General features: G+C 33.7%; 3 protein-coding genes and 1 long non-coding RNA gene across 4 annotated transcripts in view; 3 read left to right on the top strand and 1 right to left on the bottom strand.

Annotated features, from left to right (window-relative positions):
• Positions 1-717: 717 nt before the first annotated feature.
• LOC143918548 (uncharacterized) lies at positions 718-1,085 on the top strand. The gene is made up of 2 exons (XR_013261140.1): positions 718-882; positions 959-1,085. It is a non-coding gene; the product is annotated as an uncharacterized LOC143918548 (long non-coding RNA).
• Positions 1,086-2,375: 1,290 nt separating this feature from the next.
• Positions 2,376-5,479, top strand: LOC143918895 (sorting nexin-14-like). Its single transcript, XM_077440993.1, has 6 exons — positions 2,376-2,511; positions 2,730-2,892; positions 2,977-3,087; positions 3,164-3,295; positions 3,371-3,621; positions 5,155-5,479. Exons 1-6 carry the CDS (start codon positions 2,399-2,401, stop codon positions 5,297-5,299), a joined length of 915 nt encoding a protein of 304 aa, XP_077297119.1. The 5' UTR covers positions 2,376-2,398; the 3' UTR covers positions 5,300-5,479.
• On the top strand, positions 3,736-7,752 carry LOC143918896 (sorting nexin-14-like). The gene is made up of 4 exons (XM_077440994.1): positions 3,736-5,957; positions 6,039-6,204; positions 6,279-6,559; positions 6,637-7,752. Exons 1-4 carry the CDS (start codon positions 5,925-5,927, stop codon positions 6,697-6,699), a joined length of 543 nt encoding a protein of 180 aa, XP_077297120.1. The 5' UTR covers positions 3,736-5,924; the 3' UTR covers positions 6,700-7,752.
• An 8,777-nt stretch (positions 7,753-16,529) lies between these two features.
• The window catches only part of Fife (regulating synaptic membrane exocytosis protein fife), a gene marked incomplete at its 5' end in the record, with an annotated part of 64,806 nt that continues 60,600 nt past the window's right edge, over positions 16,530-20,735 (bottom strand). Inside the window, 4 exons of the mRNA XM_077440485.1 lie at positions 16,530-16,718; positions 16,850-17,011; positions 17,898-18,055; positions 20,566-20,707. Coding sequence (XP_077296611.1) covers positions 16,530-16,718; positions 16,850-17,011; positions 17,898-18,055; positions 20,566-20,707 — 651 coding nt within the window. The remainder of the gene's footprint in view (positions 16,719-16,849; positions 17,012-17,897; positions 18,056-20,565; positions 20,708-20,735) is intronic.

Raw genomic sequence — 20,735 nt, 5'->3', positions numbered from 1 at the left:
AAAAATAGCATGCATATGTACTATACTGGGAGGTCTGCAGCCGGCAGCTTGTGTAAACGGCAAAAATAGCATGCATTTGTACTGTACTGGGGGGGACTGCAGTCCCGCAGCCCATATGGACGAGCCGCCACTGGTATGTATGTATGTATGTTGCGCCCAACGGGTATAAATATGGGGCGCTCTCAGCTTGGAAACCATTCCGACCTGGAGCGCCGACGAGAGCACACAAATAAACACCTTCTACAATCCCTCCTGCGTCTTTCTCTCCGATTCTGGAAGCCCCCTCTTCACGTCCACGCAACAGTATTATATTATTAAATTTCAGTATAGATAACAAATGGACAGTATAATAAAAATCTGACATATGTACATTCGCCACAGCAAATAACAGTACCTGTTGGATGAAATTGTCTATTGAGATCAAAAAGTAATATTGGCCATTCTTCAAAAAAAAAAAAAAAAAACTTACCATTAAAACCGTCCATTTGTGTTTAAATACTGACCTTTTATTATTAATACTAACCACTTGTATACTGAACCATAGATACTCGCCGTTTTATATAAATATTGACAAAAATAGACTTACCAGCAAAATACGGTTCGCTGATTATTCCGCAAGAATCGATCTCGCGCAAGTCACTAAAATCTCGATTACGGAACATCCGTTTATAATACTCCGTTTACCGTAAAATAAACCTCTGAAATTAAGGTCATGTAATGAATAACGCGTGTTACGGCCAAGAGAAAATCGCAAAAAAAGTACGTAAACATGGCCAACGGGTGACAGCTGTCAGTTGCTATTCAATCGAACAAATGGTTGCATTCAGTGGCGGACTGGCCATACAAGCGTACATGCCCGATGGCATGTGGGTCCCACTATCCGTTAGAAAATATGGGCCCTCAGTAAAATTAAATAACTTTTTAATTTAACTATTTTCACGTGTGTAAAAATTTATAGGATATTGCACTTTGGGACCTAGAGTTTGGGTATTTCAACAAAACAAATTTCTTACGATATACACAAACAACTAATGCCTGCTTTAACAGCCCAAGGATCGGTTAACTTTTTTTATTAGGCTCGAAATGTAAGTTTCAACATTTGCGTGGGCCCTTTTACCGGGCCCATTTCCAACCTCAATATTATGCATATACCAATACCTATGTAACAACTACCTACTGAAATAAAAATGGGAATAAACAAATTTCCCTGAATAATATAAACTGAATTGCTTAAAACAATTTTGATAGGACGATTCATCATCAACCAGCGATTTAAATTTACTTCATACATACTTTCAAAATAACATTTGATTATACTTCGACGATATAGTAAGATTTAAATACACAATTTTAAACAGTTTCCGAATATTAAATCTATTCCTAATCTAGACAAATCCATGTATATAGAAACATAGGATAGGGGCCCCCTCCCCAAAATCCTGATTTTCGATTAACATTAATTGAAAATATTATGCATTTTTTGTTTTCAGGGACGTAATTTGGGGGGGCACTCGCCCCCCTAAATTAAGGAATAGTGTGAATTTAGAAAATATTATGGATTTAATGATTAATGAGATACTATGGATCTATGAATGCTGCGTTTATTTCTTATGTACATATGTTACTTTTGGGTAACTAATAAAATAATCGCTGCTATGTGCTTTGAAAAAAAAAGATTTTATTATTTTGAAGCAAGTATATTTTGGTTTTTAAGTGGTATGCCATTAGTAACATTCTTAGAAATTGTTCATCCCATGGAGCGAATCGTTAGAAAGGTCCCCTTTACTTTATTTTGTCTCAAAAACAGATGTGTATCGTTTATTTTTCCGAATGTTCGTATATTTTTTGATATAGTGATACATTTTGATGGTCGATTTTTGTTAACCATGTGAAGATTTTTGGAAAAAAATTTTCGTCTGCGGCGCTTTTTTGGCTTTTTACATAATATTTTTTTATAATTATTTTTTCAAAAATAAGCTTAATTTTTTCATATTTTATATTTTCCATTTTTATTCCGATATAAAAAAGATTTTTTGAAAAAAAATTCAATTTGACCAATCTTTGCCTGCCCCCCCAAGCCAAGCCGAATTTATGCCGCATTCTTTTATGATGCATTATATGACAAGGATTAAAACGAAATATACAATGTAATTTATGGATCTATTTTGCTTTTGCCATTTTTCTTGTACCTAAATTTGTATATTCCCATTTTTGAAAATTTTATTTATTTTTTGCCCTTGATTTTTAGCGTGATGGAAAGAAGAAAATTTTGTTATATGGGGGGGGGGGGACAAATTTTTTTAACCCTGGGTGGGGGCCCCCTTTGACTCCTGGCATGCACTGATTTCAGTCCCAGTCCACCACTGGTTGCATTATTCCAAGATAACACATTTCGAGAATGCTTGAAAACAATTTTCAACCCATTATTCTATCTAACTTAAGAAAGTATAGTAAAATTAAATGTGCAATTTATTTTTCGCTACTCTTCATAGTCGCTACCTTAACTTTCAGGTTAGATATTTACAATAAATTTTAAACCAGTTAAAACTAACTACATATATCCATTTACACGACCCGTCGTAAGTAATTTTTACTAATTATTTATATTGCAAAATTAAAACGCAAATGAAAGTTTTTCAACATATTGAAAATCAGGTCAATTTCTTATCAAGTCCGATGACTTCACATACACTTATACTCTGCCAAATAAATCGATTTTATTTTTTCAGCGTTACAGGTGCCGTTTGTTTCGTAATTAGTTACATCCTCGGATTTGTATTATTCTATTCGATTTTAAAGTTCAAATTTAGCATAATACAATTTCTATTAAAACCAATCGTTACATTCAGGCGATCTAAAGAGGCCACAATTAACAGTCAATACGCTGTAAAGGTGAGTAATTTGTCTGTTCATATATAATATATGTATGTATATCATGCCCTGGTGACTGATAGTAACTATTGTGTGTTTTTAAAGGTGTGTAACATTTGCGAAAATGAAAATTGTTTACGGCATTTGGGCAACAACTGTCAAGAACCGTGGATCAACCTTCATGTTCATAAACAACTCGACCAGTCTATAGAAAATGTAATTATAAATTTACACCATTCAATACGCTGTTGTCATTATCTTTTTATAATCTTGTGTGTTTGAAAATTTCCAGTTTTATAACATTATCATTAGAAAATTTATTATCCCGTGGTATTGCAAATTGACGAAAGAAGAAATCTTACTTGTTGAAATCCGCTTCCTTTTGCGATATGCTTCCAGTTCATTATTTAATCGAGTTTTGAAGGTATATTTCAACTGTTTCAATTTTTTTACATAATATTTTAGATTTAAATATATTTTTAAATATTGTTTTGTTTAGGTGAATATTGGACAACTTATTACGAATAAGCTTATACCGTGTGCACTGCGTCACTACACTTTGTGCAATGAGGCGAAAAAGCTTATGGAAATGAAAGGAATAGATAGTTTAGAGAAAGCAGCTCTTTTGGGACCATTGAAGTATAATTTACATCCGGCACTTACTAGTAGAAAGCAAGAACTTCAGTACTTAAAGTTTATTACGGAAGCGATAATGCCATTTTTACTTCCGAAGAAACACATGAACAGCAAGTTAGTTATTTAGGGCTACTTATAAGCATCTATGAGTGATCGTTGGCTAACTCTTTCCAGGCGAAATCGTTAATAGAACATGAAACTCGCCTTTACAGATCGCTCCAATGCGACGAGTGCACTTATACAGATACAACACAGGCAATTAATATACATAAGCATTTTATGCATGCGAATGCATACAAAATCAACAGTGACATCTATTGAGAAAATTTTGCAGCATTTTATATTCAAATTGGCGAACTTCAAGACGCTGAATAGCTTGAGATTAGCAAGAGAGATAGGAAAGGAGATGTCAATTTTTAAAGGAACCGTTTCAATGAAAATCAGAAACATTGGCAAACTTTGATAAGAAACGATCGATCTGGAGTCACAAACCAAGGTCTGGCCAAATCTAGTGGGACTTGAACCCGTGAACACTCTGCTCTAAAGCATAGTATACTAATACTGGCTGTATATGAAATCAGGCTCTACATAACCGACTCTACTTATCTCGGAATCTAATTTGCGTCAGGTTTCAAATGCTCATAACCATTTTGTGTTCCACCGATTGGTATATTCCTTCCGATTGTACCACGTCCTTCAATTTTTTGCCAAATATTAGCGGTTGACTCTTCCAAGCGCTAGTCTTATCCACCTGACTATTATCTTTAGAGACAGTTGACAAAATTTGCTTTTGAAAATCTTGACTCGTCTTTAAAATTTGCCTTATCTATCATATTTAAGGTATCTTAATGAAGCAAGTAAAAGTTTCTTTACATTTTCAGCCATACCTCTACTCACCTTATCTAAAAAAATTTATCTCGTCTGCTTGCACTCTCGACCTGGTTTTTTCATCGTATATAAAATGAATGTCCATTAGTATTGGTTTTTAACTTAAATTTATAGCATTTAGGTGGATTTGTCCCAGTTCAGGAATCTTATCGAAGATCGACTAGCTGTTTCGAACTCGTGGGAGAGGTGGGTCCTGATCAGTCACGAGGTGCACCTTCGTTGATGATGGACTGTGGCAAGGTCTCCTCTTCTCTGGAGATCTGCCTCTTCCTCATCTTTCCTCCACACCACCGACCACAACCTACTTTTTCACACTCTCTTCTTCGTGCTATGTGATTGAAGAACTGGAGAATGCGTCTCAGGCAGATCGTAGAAAGCCTGCCCTTGATTGTATGTCTTCTAGAATGGACACATCCGCCTCCAACAGCACATCTCGAAAGCGTCAATTCTTCTTCTATCTGCTGCTTTCAATGTCCACGTCTCAACTCCATATAGACAGATTTTGGTGCCATTTGCGATGACTGTTTTTCCAAATCTTTTAAATTTTTCAACGAAATTAAAATTTGATAGCGTATAAATATATTAAAATGAATCATTACATTTCAATAAATCAAATGGTTAGCCTTGAAACCAATGCCGATTTTGTTGACGGTATGATAAACTGACTTTTTATCCGGAAAGAGTTTATCTAATGACACATGTTTATCTAATGGTCAAAATATTATTATTTGTTAATTAAAATGTGCTATCTATTTACAGATTATTCAAAATACTGATTCAAGACATATTTTCCGGGTGGGTTTTACTATCGCTAACTGACATATTGGCCGATCCTAGTATCATCAATACTGTACAGACTCCAGGGATGTTCAACTCGCGAGCACCCCGGAAGTCGATTTCGTAGAAGCTCGTGGTAAGCGTGGGCGGGGCTGGTTTCCTCCAAGGGATCCACAGGTCGTCGTCTGCGGTCTGGTCTCTGCTGCTGTCGGCTCGGCTCGATGTATATCTCTCTCTCTCTCGTACAGTGTGCGTAAGTGAGGGTGATACGGGACAAAGGCGGGAAATTGAATAGTAATGAAAACAGGTTATAATTCTGTTTGTATGGTGACTGTATTTTATATATATATGTATATACAGAGATCAAGCAGGGGGGACAGAAAAGGGGGGGGGGGAGTCCGACTTGAAATTAGCGCGCACGTGTTCAAGAGGTTATGGTAACCTCACTCAACCACGTGGCTACGTGATCTGACTTCGACGAAGAGAGACCAGGAATTCCTCACTTCTCACCGGACGTATACTGAAGCTGTACTTCCAGTATCGTCTGCCGATCAAGGCTGAGCTGATCGGGACTCGGTGGTGGGAACCAACTCGGTAGCGAACAGAGATGTTCACTCGACCGAGGCGGGGACGCGCGCTCGGCGCCGATCTCCCTCCAAAACGGCTCCTTTGGTCGTAACGCCACAAAAGCTGACCATGAAGACTTGGTCGGAACAAATACATTAGTAATTTTAGCAACGGGTGACAGGAAAATGTCTAAATTGCCTGATCTTCCAAATCATCATGTAAAAATCAACACGAAATAATCCCATTTACGTGCATTTTGAAATATTAAAGTGTATTTTTTTGTTTTGTTTATATTTCAGGTGGAATTTTTACAAAATTTTATTAAAAAAAATAATTATAAACAAATGAGACTATTAAATTTAGAAGTTTCGGACATGTTGAAAACTCCTGAATATCTGTATGCTTTTATGCAATTCATGAAATCCGAAGGAAAAATTCATCTTTTACAATTTTGTTTGGATATCGGTATGAAAATTGTGTTGTATTTCAATATGAATTTAATTTTTGATGCTTATCAAGTGTTTATTCAATTATTTTAGATGAATTCAACAAGAGGATGCTTCAACCGGAGATGAACGAAACGGAAAAAGAAGCCTTATTTAAATGTGCTAGTGAATTATATAATAACTATTTTTCTCATAAGAGTATGTCGTTTATTCCGTTCGACATAGAGTATATAGAACAATTTAGTATTATATTGAATTACGGTCCAATGAATATAGCCAAGTTGCAAACTAGTAAAGTTATCTACGAGTCGTACGACTATGTGTTCACGCTTTTGGATCGAGAGTGGGCGCCCAAATTCTTCGACAGTCAAGAGGTACTAAATTGATAAACCTCTTACGTGACATTAATGTAATGATCATTTAAATTAACATATCATTATTTGCATTTTAGTTTTATAACTTAGTCATGCCAAACGTGGTCGCCGAACCTAAAAAGCCACCGCCGAATTCGTAAGTATAGACTGATTGGCAAAAATGTACTATAGAATAATCTTCAATATGTAATATGGATGTAAATGCACTAATTTGTTTCGAATCGAGACTACCTGCCTTGTTTATCAGCTCGTGCGCCCTACTGGCATTTCAAATAGTAACGCTTACAAGTATCAATCAAAGTGTTCTATACTATATGGCTCATACAAACTTGTTTCACATATAAATTCACTGTTAGTGCACCAGATTTAACCGTCAAAGTCTTTGATTTGTCATACACACTGCTTGTTTGTGTACTATTGTGCCGTAACGCAAGCTTTTCAATTCTGTAACTAACTCTCATACTTGGATATTACAAGAAATGACATTCAAATTGAGACAGACGTGTTGTTAGAGCTCAAAAATCAGTTTAAAAGACATGAGTCAAGCAACTAGCTGATTGCTGATTACATGCTAGGGTGGTAGTCGATGAAATTACACCTAGATAAGTTAAGATTTATAAAAATATGTCTAAGCTTCCCACAAACCGACTCTAATAAAACGGCAAAATTAAAAATTGAAAAAAAAATGAAATAAAATATGTTGAACTGCACTATGTAATTAGCGAGTATGTATGTATATGTGAAATATTTGGGTTTGGTGCAAACGATCGAAAAACGCCAGACAGACTGAACCACAGATTAACTGGATGGCTGCTTTAAATGCAATTCTCGACTTCACGAATGATAGATTGCACATCAGATGACGAGTAACCTTTCGATGTGCACAGATGCAATTATTAAAATGGTAATTATTAAAATTGAGTTGGATCTTTCTGGCGATTTTAGTAAGGCAAAATTCGGAACTAAAGTATCAGAAGCACAGAACATATACAGGGTAGGTATGTTGGGACTTCGGGTAGATTTCGCTTAGTTTAAGTGCGAGCAGTGCGCACGCATAAGGTACACGTGTCGTTAATCTATGGTTCAGTCTGTCTGGCGCTTGTCGATCGTTTGCACCGCATCGGAAATATTTATTTGAATAAAATATTAATTGATACTTAGTATCTCGTATGAAATAAATGTAAACATTATCCAAAAAAACACCCATTTTGTGCCAATTTTGTGTTTTGTGCTGTATAAATTGCCTTTGATTATTGTTAGATATCAGAAATATATATATTTCTATTAATATATTATACTATACATACATAATTCATAGTTGAAATATTATTACTATGCCTAAAAACGATATTGTGTATATAAGACGTATACAAAATGCTTTAAAACGATCTCCTTGATGACTCTTATTATTTTTTTAACTATATTTTAAAATAAAAAGACACATATCTGCTTGATTACAATATCTTACATATGATATGAATTATTTTTTTATAAATGTGAGAGCATAAAATTTACAACATGGGGTAAATTGGATATATCAATGTTGAAACGCTTAAAAATATGAATCACTAAGTCTTTTTAATGTTTTTACTGTGAAAACTATCTACAAAGCTGTACAAACTAAATTATTCTTATTTCACAATACTTTAAAATCACAAATGACAATATTTAACACAGGTGTATTTACATATGTATGTGTTAATTATGGATTCAATTTTCATTCAGATACACTTAACTGTAAAAATTTAATCTGCCTTAAAATTTTCATATCACCAATGATTTTAAACAACACAAAATAAAATTTATAGTACACATGTTACATTTATTCATTGTGTATTATAAATGTAAGATATATATTTGACATATAATATAATATTGAATCTCAGTAACGCATATTAAAGCACTGTTTGGCATATCCTTTTTATTCTTATCAAAACATGTTTCTATCAAACCAAATCTAGTTTTTAAAATTAGTAAGATTTTGACAGCAGAAAAATTAACTTGCTAATATCAAACTTCGTATAGGAATCCAATTTTACTATGTATTTTTCAATTATTGACTAAACTTACATCGTAACTTTGAATATATTTATTATACAAAATTTATCCTATTATGACGACGATGTATGTATATTTTATATATTATTCTTATCATTGCTTTTTTGTATTTTTATATATTTTATGAAATGTTATAATTGAATTATTTTTAAAACTGTATTCACTTACAGTCATGCCAATATGAAAACATTTCAAATTTATCACGAATGAAGACGAATTATTAAAAGTGTTTTATTTGGAAATGTCATAGTATATTTATTAAATATTATAATATATATATAGTGTATTCAATTTATTTGGATTAACAATATTTAATTATTAAAATTATATGGTTAAGGAAAACTACGACAAATGTTCTATTAAAGGCCTAAAAGTTTTGTAACTGCGACAATCTTCTATATTTATGTAAAGAAAATATATTATATTTTACTCTTTAATCTTCTGACTGTATTACATTTCTTAAACATGTACCTTATTATAAAAATATATTTATATCATTCAATGTGATGTTAAAATACATGTTATTCGGTATAATAAACCATAATAAAATATATTAAAACACCATACGATTTTTCATTTGATAACATTCAATTAATTAATAAATATATACATGTATGTATGTAAACATATTACTTAAAAATAGTAAGCATACCTTTTTATTGATAATAAAAAAAGAAATATTCATGGTCTGGGTCACTGCAAGGAAAGTGACTTGACGGAAAGTCTAAATATGGAAAACATTAAAACCGATTTATCAACTCGTCGTTAGCGTAGCTCTTATATTATAATGTAACCCTGACACATGGTAAATATCTTTCAAATCTCTTACCACGGCCTACGCTAACGAAGAGTCGACAAATCGGTTTTAATTTTTTCCATCTTTCGACTTTCCTTGCAGTGACGGCCACCGAAATATTCAATATGGACGTAAACATCCATCCACAAAGATTTCATTATATTACATAATCATGCAATCATTTCATTATATTACATAATTATGTAATCATTGACCTGTTTACTCAAAAGATTGCTTCGACGGAGTAAACAGGTCGAGCTCCTGAAGCTCACTCGAATCTGGGGACGATGCGCTGGTTTATATACTCGTTGATTGTGCAACGCGTAGCTTGGTCGGTGAGATCATGTTCTGGAAGATTCCTACGGAGTCAAGATCTTCCTTTGTGTGCTATGTTTGGTGCCAGTGGCGCGCGCTGAAATTCTCTCTCTTTTTGTCGTACAGCCTTACTTAATGTGCACGAACGAGATACAAGAGGAACAACCTGTTCAAAAAGAGAGACAAAAAGAGAGATTTTCAGCGCACGCCACTGCTTGGTGCGTAGTTAGTGGTGAGATCATCAGCTCCGGGGGGGGGGGGAGTTCCCGTGTACTCGTGATTGCGAGTTTATAGTGTTTAGCCCTAGTTCGAACAAAGATATTTCAGCCAAGGTTGATGTTACGTGTTCGAACAGGACGCGATGATGTTGTCGAGTTCGGGGTAACGGGGGTGTTGAAATAATAGAGCGTGCTTGGAGCGTGTGTTGTTTATTGGGTTGTCGTACTCCGAGTGGGGCGCTTCAGTCAGACGCGCCGAACCGCGCGCATCCCGGTGCTGCCAACTTGCATAAAAGCTGGTGTGGCAACCCCCAAGACCGCTGGCTCGGCAATCCTCCACAATGTAATTTGTACAGAACCCTCCAAGTACGTACGTAGCCATTCGGCTACAGTATATGCAATGGCGAAACTAAATCCCCAGCGCCCCCACTTATACCTGAATACGGTTTTTTTTGCGCGAGTTTTGTCCCTTTGGATACGCTTGACAGTTATTGGTGTGCTACAGTGGAGGGAACGGCTACCAGAAACAAAGAGAGGAGTTACAATTAGAGGTTGTGATCGAGAAATCTCGAGAAATTTTGATTCTCGTTTCTCGAGAATATTTTATTGTAAAATTTCGAGATTCTCATTTCTCGAGAATATTTTATTATGAAAATTCGAGATTCTCGTATCTCGAGAAATTGTTTATTAGAATCTCGAAAATATCGAGAATATTCTTAATTTATCACTACATGTTTTTACTCAATAAACTGACTGATTTGTATAGTTGTTAACTCGTAAATAATTTTGTAAAGTATTGTAATATGTATAGATGGTCAGTATTTTTTATCATTTGTCCGGTAAGTTATTATTCGGTCATCATATACACATGTTACAACGAAATCGCACCATTTTTAAGTTACATATATGTATGTGCATGTAGGTACTAGTCACTAGTGCGAAAGTATTCGGTTATGATATCACTAAAACGCTAGTGAAAATATATTTTCACTGACAATATGACCCCACTTAACATACATAAAACAAAGATTTTTGATTTATTATTTTGTAGGCGGGGTAGGTGTGTGTTGACCGTGCTGTTGAATGATCAGAAGGTTGCGTAGATCACGTCGGGGTAGTACCAATGTAGGTGGGGTACATGTGTGTTGACCGTATCCCGGCCTAACGAAACACTGTTGTGCTAGTTTTATAAAGTTTTATTGTTTGCCTATGGTTGTACAAAGGTATGGTATTTGTGGGCAAAAGTATGTCGTTCAGCGGTCTCTGGATATGGTAGAGTGTCGCTGGCTCGGCATTCAGCTATGTTCAGAAGGTCTCTGGATGCGGCAGTGTGTTGCTGGCTCGTTGTTCGGCTATGTTCGGAAGGTCTCTGGATACGGCAGTGTGTTGCTGGCTCGTCCGGCTGGTTGATCTTCCAAGTCCGCGTAGTGTAGTGGTGGCTGGTCAGGAGCTGTATGTCGACGCTTGCTGCTGTGGGTCGACTCGCGTTGTTTGGGTTGTACCTCCTTTTATAGTGTTTCTGGAATCGCCTGACCGATGGTGGTGGTTTGTTGATGCGTAAGAAAGGAATGCACTTTTGTCGAGGCGTAGAATTTTCTGGAACGCTTGATGGAAGTGGTTATTGATGCGTGCGAGCATTTAGTTGTTGATGCGTACAAGAGGAATGCACTTTTGTCGAGGCGTAGTATTTTCTGGAATGCTTGGCGCTGTTCCGCTCGATGTATTTTGTTGTTGCGGAATATTCTCGAAGGTTTCGATGACGATGACGACGACGAGATTCCTACAATTTATTTATTCGAGTATTTTTTCCTTAGATATTAATCAATTTATAGTCAGTATTTTAATATGCATAGATGGTCAGTATTTTTATTATTTGTCCGGTCACAAAAACACGGGCAAAGCCGGGTAGCAACACTGGAAATTTTATAAAATTCTTTTTTACATATTGTTATTTTTACGATTTTAAATTACTTTTGTATATTTTTATTTTCTTTTCATGCCTTCTTTTATAATATTTTTTTTATATAATCTTACTTTTTTTTCTATTCAATGTTCTATTGTATCTCTATATCTCTCTTTCGTCATGTCTTTAATAAAGTTGTAAACCCCTGATATAACATACATACATATGTAGTGTTTGTGTCCTTTTGATTTTTGTATGTTGTCAAGTTTATATGCTAAAAAAATCAATTAACTATATTAAAAAAAAATTATACTTTCTCGAGAATTCTCGAGAATCTCGAGAAACAAAAAAAGAAAATCTTGAATTCTCGAGATTCAAATATTTCGAGAAAATAAGATTCTCGAATCTCGAGATTATATCATATATATTAAATAAATGTTTTCTTTTATGTAAATGGTTGCTTTTTATTTCTCCTTGGTCCTTCAAAGTACCTACATATATAATGATTATTTTTAAGGGTTTGGTATTGGTCAAATTGGTCAAAATTCCGATGTTTTGGGGTGTGGTATGTTTGTAACAATTCACCGAATTATTGTTTTTACTCAAGTAATATGCAATATGTAAAAAAGAATTTTATAAAATTTCCAGTGTTGCTACCCGGCTTTGCCCGTGTTTTTGTGACCGGACAAATAATAAAAATACTGACCATCTATGCATATTAAAATACTGACTATAAATTGATTAATATCTAAGGAAAAAATACTCGAATAAATAAATAATAAATCAAAAATCTTTGTTTTATGTATGTTAAGTGGGGTCATATTGTCAGTGAAAATATATTTTCACTAGCGTTTTAGTGATATCATAACCGAATACTTTCGCACTAGTGACTAGTACCTACATACATGCACATACATATATGTAACTTAAAAATGGTGCGATTTCGTTGTAACATGTGTATACGATGACCGAATAATAACTTACCGGACAAATGATAAAAAATACTGACCATCTATACATATTACAATACTTTACAAAATTATTTACGAGTTAACAACTATACAAATCAGTCAGTTTATTGAGTAAAAACATGTAGTGATAAATTAAGAATATTCTCGATATTTTCGAGATTCTAATAAACAATTTCTCGAGATACGAGAATCTCGAATTTTCATAATAAAATATTCTCGAGAAATGAGAATCTCGGAATTTTACAATAAAATATTCTCGAGAAACGAGAATCAAAATTTCTCGAGATTTCTCGATCACAACCTCTAATTGTAACTCCTCTCTTTGTTTCTGGTAGCCGTTCCCTCCACTGTAGCACACCAATAACTGTCAAGCGTATCCAAAGGGACAAAACTCGCGCAAAAAAAACCGTATTCAGGTATAAGTGGGGGCGCTGGGGATTTAGTTTCGCCATTGCATATACTGTAGCCGAATGGCTACGTACGTACTTGGAGGGTTCTGTACAAATTACATTGTGGAGGATTGCCGAGCCAGCGGTCTTGGGGGTTGCCACACCAGCTTTTATGCAAGTTGGCAGCACCGGGATGCGCGCGGTTCGGCGCGTCTGACTGAAGCGCCCCACTCGGAGTACGACAACCCAATAAACAACACACGCTCCAAGCACGCTCTATTATTTCAACACCCCCGTTACCCCGAAGTCGACAACATCATCGCGTCCTGTTCGAACACGTAACATCAACCTTGGCTGAAATATCTTTGTTCGAACTAGGGCTAAACACTATAAACTCGCAATCACGAGTACACGGGAACTCCCCCCCCCCCCCGGAGCTGATGATCTCACCACTAACTACGCACCAAGCAGTGGCGTGCGCTGAAAATCTCTCTTTTTGTCTCTCTTTTTGAACAGGTTGTTCCTCTTGTATCTCGTTCGTGCACATTAAGTAAGGCTGTACGACAAAAAGAGAGAGAATTTCAGCGCGCGCCACTGGCACCAAACATAGCACACAAAGGAAGATCTTGACTCCGTAGGAATCTTCCAGAACATGATCTCACCGACCAAGCTACGCGTTGCACAATCAACGAGTATATAAACCAGCGCATCGTCCCCAGATTCGAGTGAGCTTCAGGAGCTCGACCTGTTTACTCCGTCGAAGCAATCTTTTGAGTAAACAGGTCAATGATTACATAATTATGTAATATAATGAAATGATTGCATGATTATGTAATATAATGAAATCTTTGTGGATGGATGTTTACGTCCATATTGAATATTTCGGTGGCCGTCACTGCAAGGAAAGTCGAAAGATGGAAAAAATTAAAACCGATTTGTCGACTCTTCGTTAGCGTAGGCCGTGGTAAGAGATTTGAAAGATATTTACCATGTGTCAGGGTTACATTATAATATAAGAGCTACGCTAACGACGAGTTGATAAATCGGTTTTAATGTTTTCCATATTTAGACTTTCCGTCAAGTCACTTTCCTTGCAGTGACCCAGACCATGAATATTTCTTTTTTTATTATCAATAAAAAGGTATGCTTACTATTTTTAAGTAATATGTTTACATACATACATGTATATATTTATTAATTAATTGAATGTTATCAAATGAAAAATCGTATGGTGTTTTAATATATTTTATTATGGTTTATTATACCGAATAACATGTATTTTAACATCACATTGAATGATATAAATATATTTTTATAATAAGGTACATGTTTAAGAAATGTAATACAGTCAGAAGATTAAAGAGTAAAATATAATATATTTTCTTTACATAAATATAGAAGATTGTCGCAGTTACAAAACTTTTAGGCCTTTAATAGAACATTTGTCGTAGTTTTCCTTAACCATATAATTTTAATAATTAAATATTGTTAATCCAAATAAATTGAATACACTATATATATATATATATATATTATAATATTTAATAAATACACTATGACATTTCCAAATAAAACACTTTTAATAATTCGTCTTCATTCGTGATAAATTTGAAATGTTTTCATATTGGCATGACTGTAAGTGAATACAGTTTTAAAAACAATTCAATTATAACATTTCATAAAATATATAAAAATACAAAAAAGCAATGATAAGAATAATATATAAAATATACATACATCGTCGTCATAATAGGATAAATTTTGTATAATAAATATATTCAAAGTTACGATGTAAGTTTAGTCAATAATTGAAAAATACATAGTAAAATTGAATTCCTATACGAAGTTTGATATTAGCAAGTTAATTTTTCTGCTGTCAAAATCTTACTAATTTTAAAAACTAGATTTGGTTTGATAGAAACATGTTTTGATAAGAATAAAAAGGATATGCCAAACAGTGCTTTAATATGCGTTACTGAGATTCAATATTATATTATATGTCAATTATATATTTTACATTTATAATACACAATGGATAAATTTAACATGTGTACTATAAATTTTATTTTGTGTTGCTTAAATTGGTGATATGAAAATTTTAAGGCAGATTAAATTTTTACAGTTGTTAAGTGTAATTTAATGAAAATTGAATCCATAATTAACACATACATATGTAAATACACCTGTGTTAAATATTGTCATTTGTGATTTTAAAGTATTGTGAAATAAGAATAATTTAGTTTGTACAGCTTTGTAGATAGTTTTCACAGTAAAAACATTAAAAAGACTTAGTGATTCATATTTTTAAGCGTTTCAACATTGATATATCCAATTTACCCCATGTTATAAATTTTATGCTCTCACATTTATAAAAAAATAATTCATATCATATGTAAGATATTGTAATCAAGCAGATATGTGCCTTTTTATTTTAAAATATAGTTAAAAAAATAATAAGAGTCATCAAGGAGATCGTTTTAAAGCATTTTGTATACGTCTTATATACACAATATCGTTTTTAGGCATAGTAATAATATTTCAACTATGAATTATGTATGTATAGTATAATATATTAATAGAAATATATATATTTCTGATATCTAACAATAATCAAAGGCAATTTATACAGCACAAAACACAAAACAGATCCACAAAATTGGCACAAAATGGGTGTTTTTTTGGATAATGTTTACATTTATTTCATACGAGATACTAAGTATCAATTAATATTTTATTCAAATAAATATTTCCGATGCGGTGCAAACGATCGACAAGCGCCAGACAGACTGAACCATAGATTAACGACACGTGTACCTTATGCGTGCGCACTGCTCGCACTTAAACTAAGCGAAATCTACCCGAAGTCCCAACATACCTACCCTGTATACGTTCTGTGCTTCTGATACTTTAGTTCCGAATTTTGCCTTACTAAACTCGCCAGAAAGATCCAACTCAATTTTAATAATTACCATTTTAATACTTGCATCTGTGCACATCGAAAGGTTACTCGTCATCTGATGTGCAATCTATCATTCGTGAAGTCGAGAATTGCATTTAAAGCAGCCATCCAGTTAATCTGTGGTTCAGTCTGTCTGGCGTTTTGCGATCGTTTGCACCAAACCCAAATATTTCACATATACATACATACTCGCTAATTACATAGTGCAGTTCAACATATTTTATTTCATTTTTTTTTCAAATTTTGTTAACATATAAACACCATCTTATATTGATATAATATATATTTGTATTTTAAAATTTTTAAGAGAAGAATCTGAAATAAACGCAGTGTATAACTTTTCTACAAGTCTTTGAACATGTCAAGGAGAGTCACTGGAATCAGTAGCTCGTTGTTGGACAGGAAACAGAGGATACCATGCTGGAGTCGGAGGTTTTGTTGGCAACCTTTCTAATGATAGCTCACAGCCCCCCAAAGCTATGTTGTGTTCCAAAGCACCAGATCGTTGCCATATCATTACAATGAGAGATCTTCCAAGCACTTCGGAAGCCTATTATTAAATCAAAAATACTTAATTTCAATGGTTAAAACATAGTAACACCTATGAATGACTATGTTAAATAGAAAATACTTAGCTTTCTTACATTCATATGTGTATTAAACACAGTCTGCAATTCATACCTGATATTTGAGAACTTGATTGTACTGTGGCTCGATACTATGACGGACAACTTTGGTCTTCTTTTTCAAAAGCCATCGTTCCCCGTCCCGTAGATAGCATTTCACATACGAATCTGGAAGTACGTCGGTGTCGTCATTTGTGATGTTTTTGCCACCTAAAACCTGCATCAATCATAAAAAAGTCAATTTGACTGTATTTCATGCACATTATGGTATAAGCATAGATGTAGAATAACCTAGATATGCCTTTACATACAAATTTTGTTGGAGATCTTGTCGCCACTAACTGAGGGGTGCGGGGGGTTTAACTAGCGGGGAAGTGGTGAAAAAAAAGGTCGACGCAGCGACCGGCAGTGGTCAGCAACCAGTTTATGTACATATGTACATGCATCGAAGTTTTATTTTATTTATAACTTTATTTTATTGGACACTCCGCGTGACAGTAAACTAAACTAATAAACCATATTAAGAAAAAAATATTTAGCTATACACACTATATTAAACTACAAATGTATGCCACTATACTAAAACCATCATTAACTATTACAATATTTAAATATTAGTAACTTCCACAAGGATAAATTTTAAAGCTGACACTTTAATATTTAGTTCATTGTTTGTAGTTTTTAACTTAATGTCGATTTCTGAATTTCCTTCAGTGCCAACAAGATATACATCTGTGGCAGAGGTTTTCGACCGCTGTTCCATCACTGCACTACATACATCGCGACGATATTTCATTATATGTTAAAATACTATAATTGAAGACTAATTCTGAATATTAATTCTTACTTATGCTATGTGATGCAATCCGCCTTTTTATGTTTTATTGAGTAATTGTAGCACAATTTCACTGAATACGTTGGCATTTTCGAAAAATGTCAATCGACCTTCCGACAAGCTAACTAGCTACTCAGAGAGAGTGTGCATACACTGTACTTTCTTTTGTGTGTGCATGCACCAACAGGGTGATCGGCTTAGAGCGTCAGGGCGTATCTATGTATTCTATATCTATGCGTACAAGTTTGAAATGTGAAACGTGACATACTTCTACTTCAAGTTGTCCTTTGGACATCTGAAGAGCAAGTCGGATCTGTGCACGACTTATAGGCATTCTTCCTCGTGGGGCAATCTGTCCTGGACCCAATTCTGGTGAACTCTCGTCTTCGACATTTATTCCTACCTCACCCTTAACTCTACTAGAACCTGTTCAACAAATATATCATTGAAATATATAATATGAGCTTTCGATACACAAATTTCTTTATTAAAGTTAGTTTATATTTCATGTATTATTTCCATGGTGATTTAATTGTTTATTTTTAAATTATATTTTTTTAATATAAAATTACATTCAAGCACTTTCGTTATCTTCGTCATGCCTCTCACCCATGTATTCCTTTTCATTATTTCAAACATACATTTGAATTCTGAATTTTAAAGAACATTCTTACGTTCATACATATTTAAAATATTCATATATTGTATAAATTTTATGGCCATTTAATACAATCAAGTGAAATCAAACAGATAGATGAACACCATATAAGCATATTGAGTGTGTTGTAACAAAAATAATGAAATTGGCCAAATTGAACAGTCAGTTTGTAACAGTTTAATCTTTCACTGATATGATGTACATATGTCGATAGTAATATTTTTGATGTAAATTCAAGCTAGAGGCAGTCGCAAATCTTTAGATATGAGTACAAAATGATCATACATATGAGTGCACACAATTATCTGTTCCGCATGATTGAAGGTAACATGTAAAATGTGTGCATTCTGAAAAGTGACGAATCAAACACAGATGATTGCTCGAATAAACATGGCCATGATGCAATCAGGACTGGGAGGGGAGTCAAAGGATACAAAAATTTGAGTCAAAAGAGGCGAAAATGGGAACAGAAAGGATGCACATAACGTAAAACGTGAGAGACAATGAAAAAGACATCAACCACAAGAGGCTAGAGTGATTTGTTCAAATATTTTGTTATATGATCTTACCGATGGGCTAGAGATCCGCTGCTAAGAGAGGAAAGATTCAAAAGAAAAACAAAGATAAATACTCATATATGTGTGTGCATAAAATTAAGATTGTTTCTATTTATGAAAATTTGTGAGACTTAAAAATTGTGCCAATATTATATAATAAATATAATATATATATAGAAAAATTACTAATTTCAAAAAGTCATCTGTTTTATGTTTGAACGAGTCGTATCTTTTACTATTTTTTTGTCTGATCTTCTTTATTAACATAGTATTTCAAAAATCAAACGGTGACTTCTTGTCGTTTAAATATTTCAACATTCATAAAATGTAAAAAATAAATAAACATTTTTAAAGTAATTGTAATACATTCCTAAGTGTTTTTGTGTGTATTATATGCTTTTAAATTGATGATTTGTAATTATATATTATCATAATGTGTCTTTCATCAAAATAGCTGCAGTTGAACGACAGCACTGTAATTTGTCTTTAAATATTATATTAAGAATAAATATTTCTAGAGTTCTTAAGAGGGCTGTACACCCGAAACCTTAATTTTGTTGCCGTTCCTTTCTTCGATATATATATTAAGTGAATGCGACAATATATATCAATATATATATTGAGTGAATGCGACAGTTACGCTTCGACTAGATAATACGAATTTTAAATCGACAAAATCGAGGTTTCGTATTCTCCGATTTTCTCCTCCGAAACTAGACTAATTTTTAAAAAAATTTCATCATGGTTATGAGAAAGATATTTTCTATGCACCTGCGCGCGTATTTTTTTTTAAATCGACTGTTAAATAAGCACGCTGGACTCTTTTCGTGGGTGTAAAAAAGAGGCGATTTTATAGATATTTGGCGGCTCTTAGCTCCTATAAAAAATTACAAATCAAAAAAATAAAACGATAGATGCATCCCAATGATGGATATCCATAGTATATTAAAAAATAATTTCTCTAGTGCCATAATTGAGGAAGGGAAAAGTGTAATACGTTTGTATGGACAAGGCGCTGGTGTCCAGCCCTCTTAAGGAAGTATATTGGAACTGTCTCAAAAATTATACTTATAATTAATTATAACTATACTGTCTCAAAAAGCTATTATAAATGAATATTTAATCTCAATATCTAATTAATAAAGTCATGACAATGATTACTAATATTTTTGGACAAAAGAGCTAGTTATAGATAAATGAAGAGGTCATTGCAATCTTGACAACAACGACAGAAATACTCGAAATAAATTTCGGCTATAATTAAAGCACTGAATTTTTTAATGGAAATCAGAGAGTTTTTTTGATTGAGCTGTCCTGTATCGATTTAGTTAAGGCTAAAAGTTGTTTCCCTCAAATTTCATCGAAATAGGAATCATTAATTCTGAAATTAATGTTTTATAATAAATAAAATACGAAAAAACCTGTCGATTGAATTTTTTCAAACTATTACAACATTGAATTAAAAATAATATAATCAACACATTAATAATAGTATATAAAAAACTAAACACACAAGTGAGTGCAATTTACTGGGGGTTAGTGAAATACTAAATACACACTTCTAAGGAACGATAGAATCCTTTAAAAAAGAAAAAGTAAAACGTGTTCCAATAAAATTCAATGTAAAATAGAAATTAAAGTATCAAGTGAGATAGTATGCAATCTATTGAGAATATATTATTATTATGTTTTTAATGGTAAAAAAGTAATAGGAAACTCACGGCGTGATTGTTTAACTGATACGCTCATTGTGCGACCCAACTCTCCTCGAACCTGCTTTAGGTTGCGCAAAATTTCATCAGGATCACGAGGACGAGCAATAGATGATCGTCGTCTCTCCGGACGATAGATTGGTGGAGGTATCTCCAGTTCACCACTCCCCATTGCTTCT

This window comes from Arctopsyche grandis, chromosome 11, assembly GCF_051622035.1.
Source record: "Arctopsyche grandis isolate Sample6627 chromosome 11, ASM5162203v2, whole genome shotgun sequence".
Taxonomy (NCBI): domain Eukaryota; kingdom Metazoa; phylum Arthropoda; class Insecta; order Trichoptera; family Hydropsychidae; genus Arctopsyche; species Arctopsyche grandis.
The sequence above is the reverse complement of the archived record's forward strand: the minus strand, read 5'-3'. Positions and strand labels throughout refer to the sequence as shown.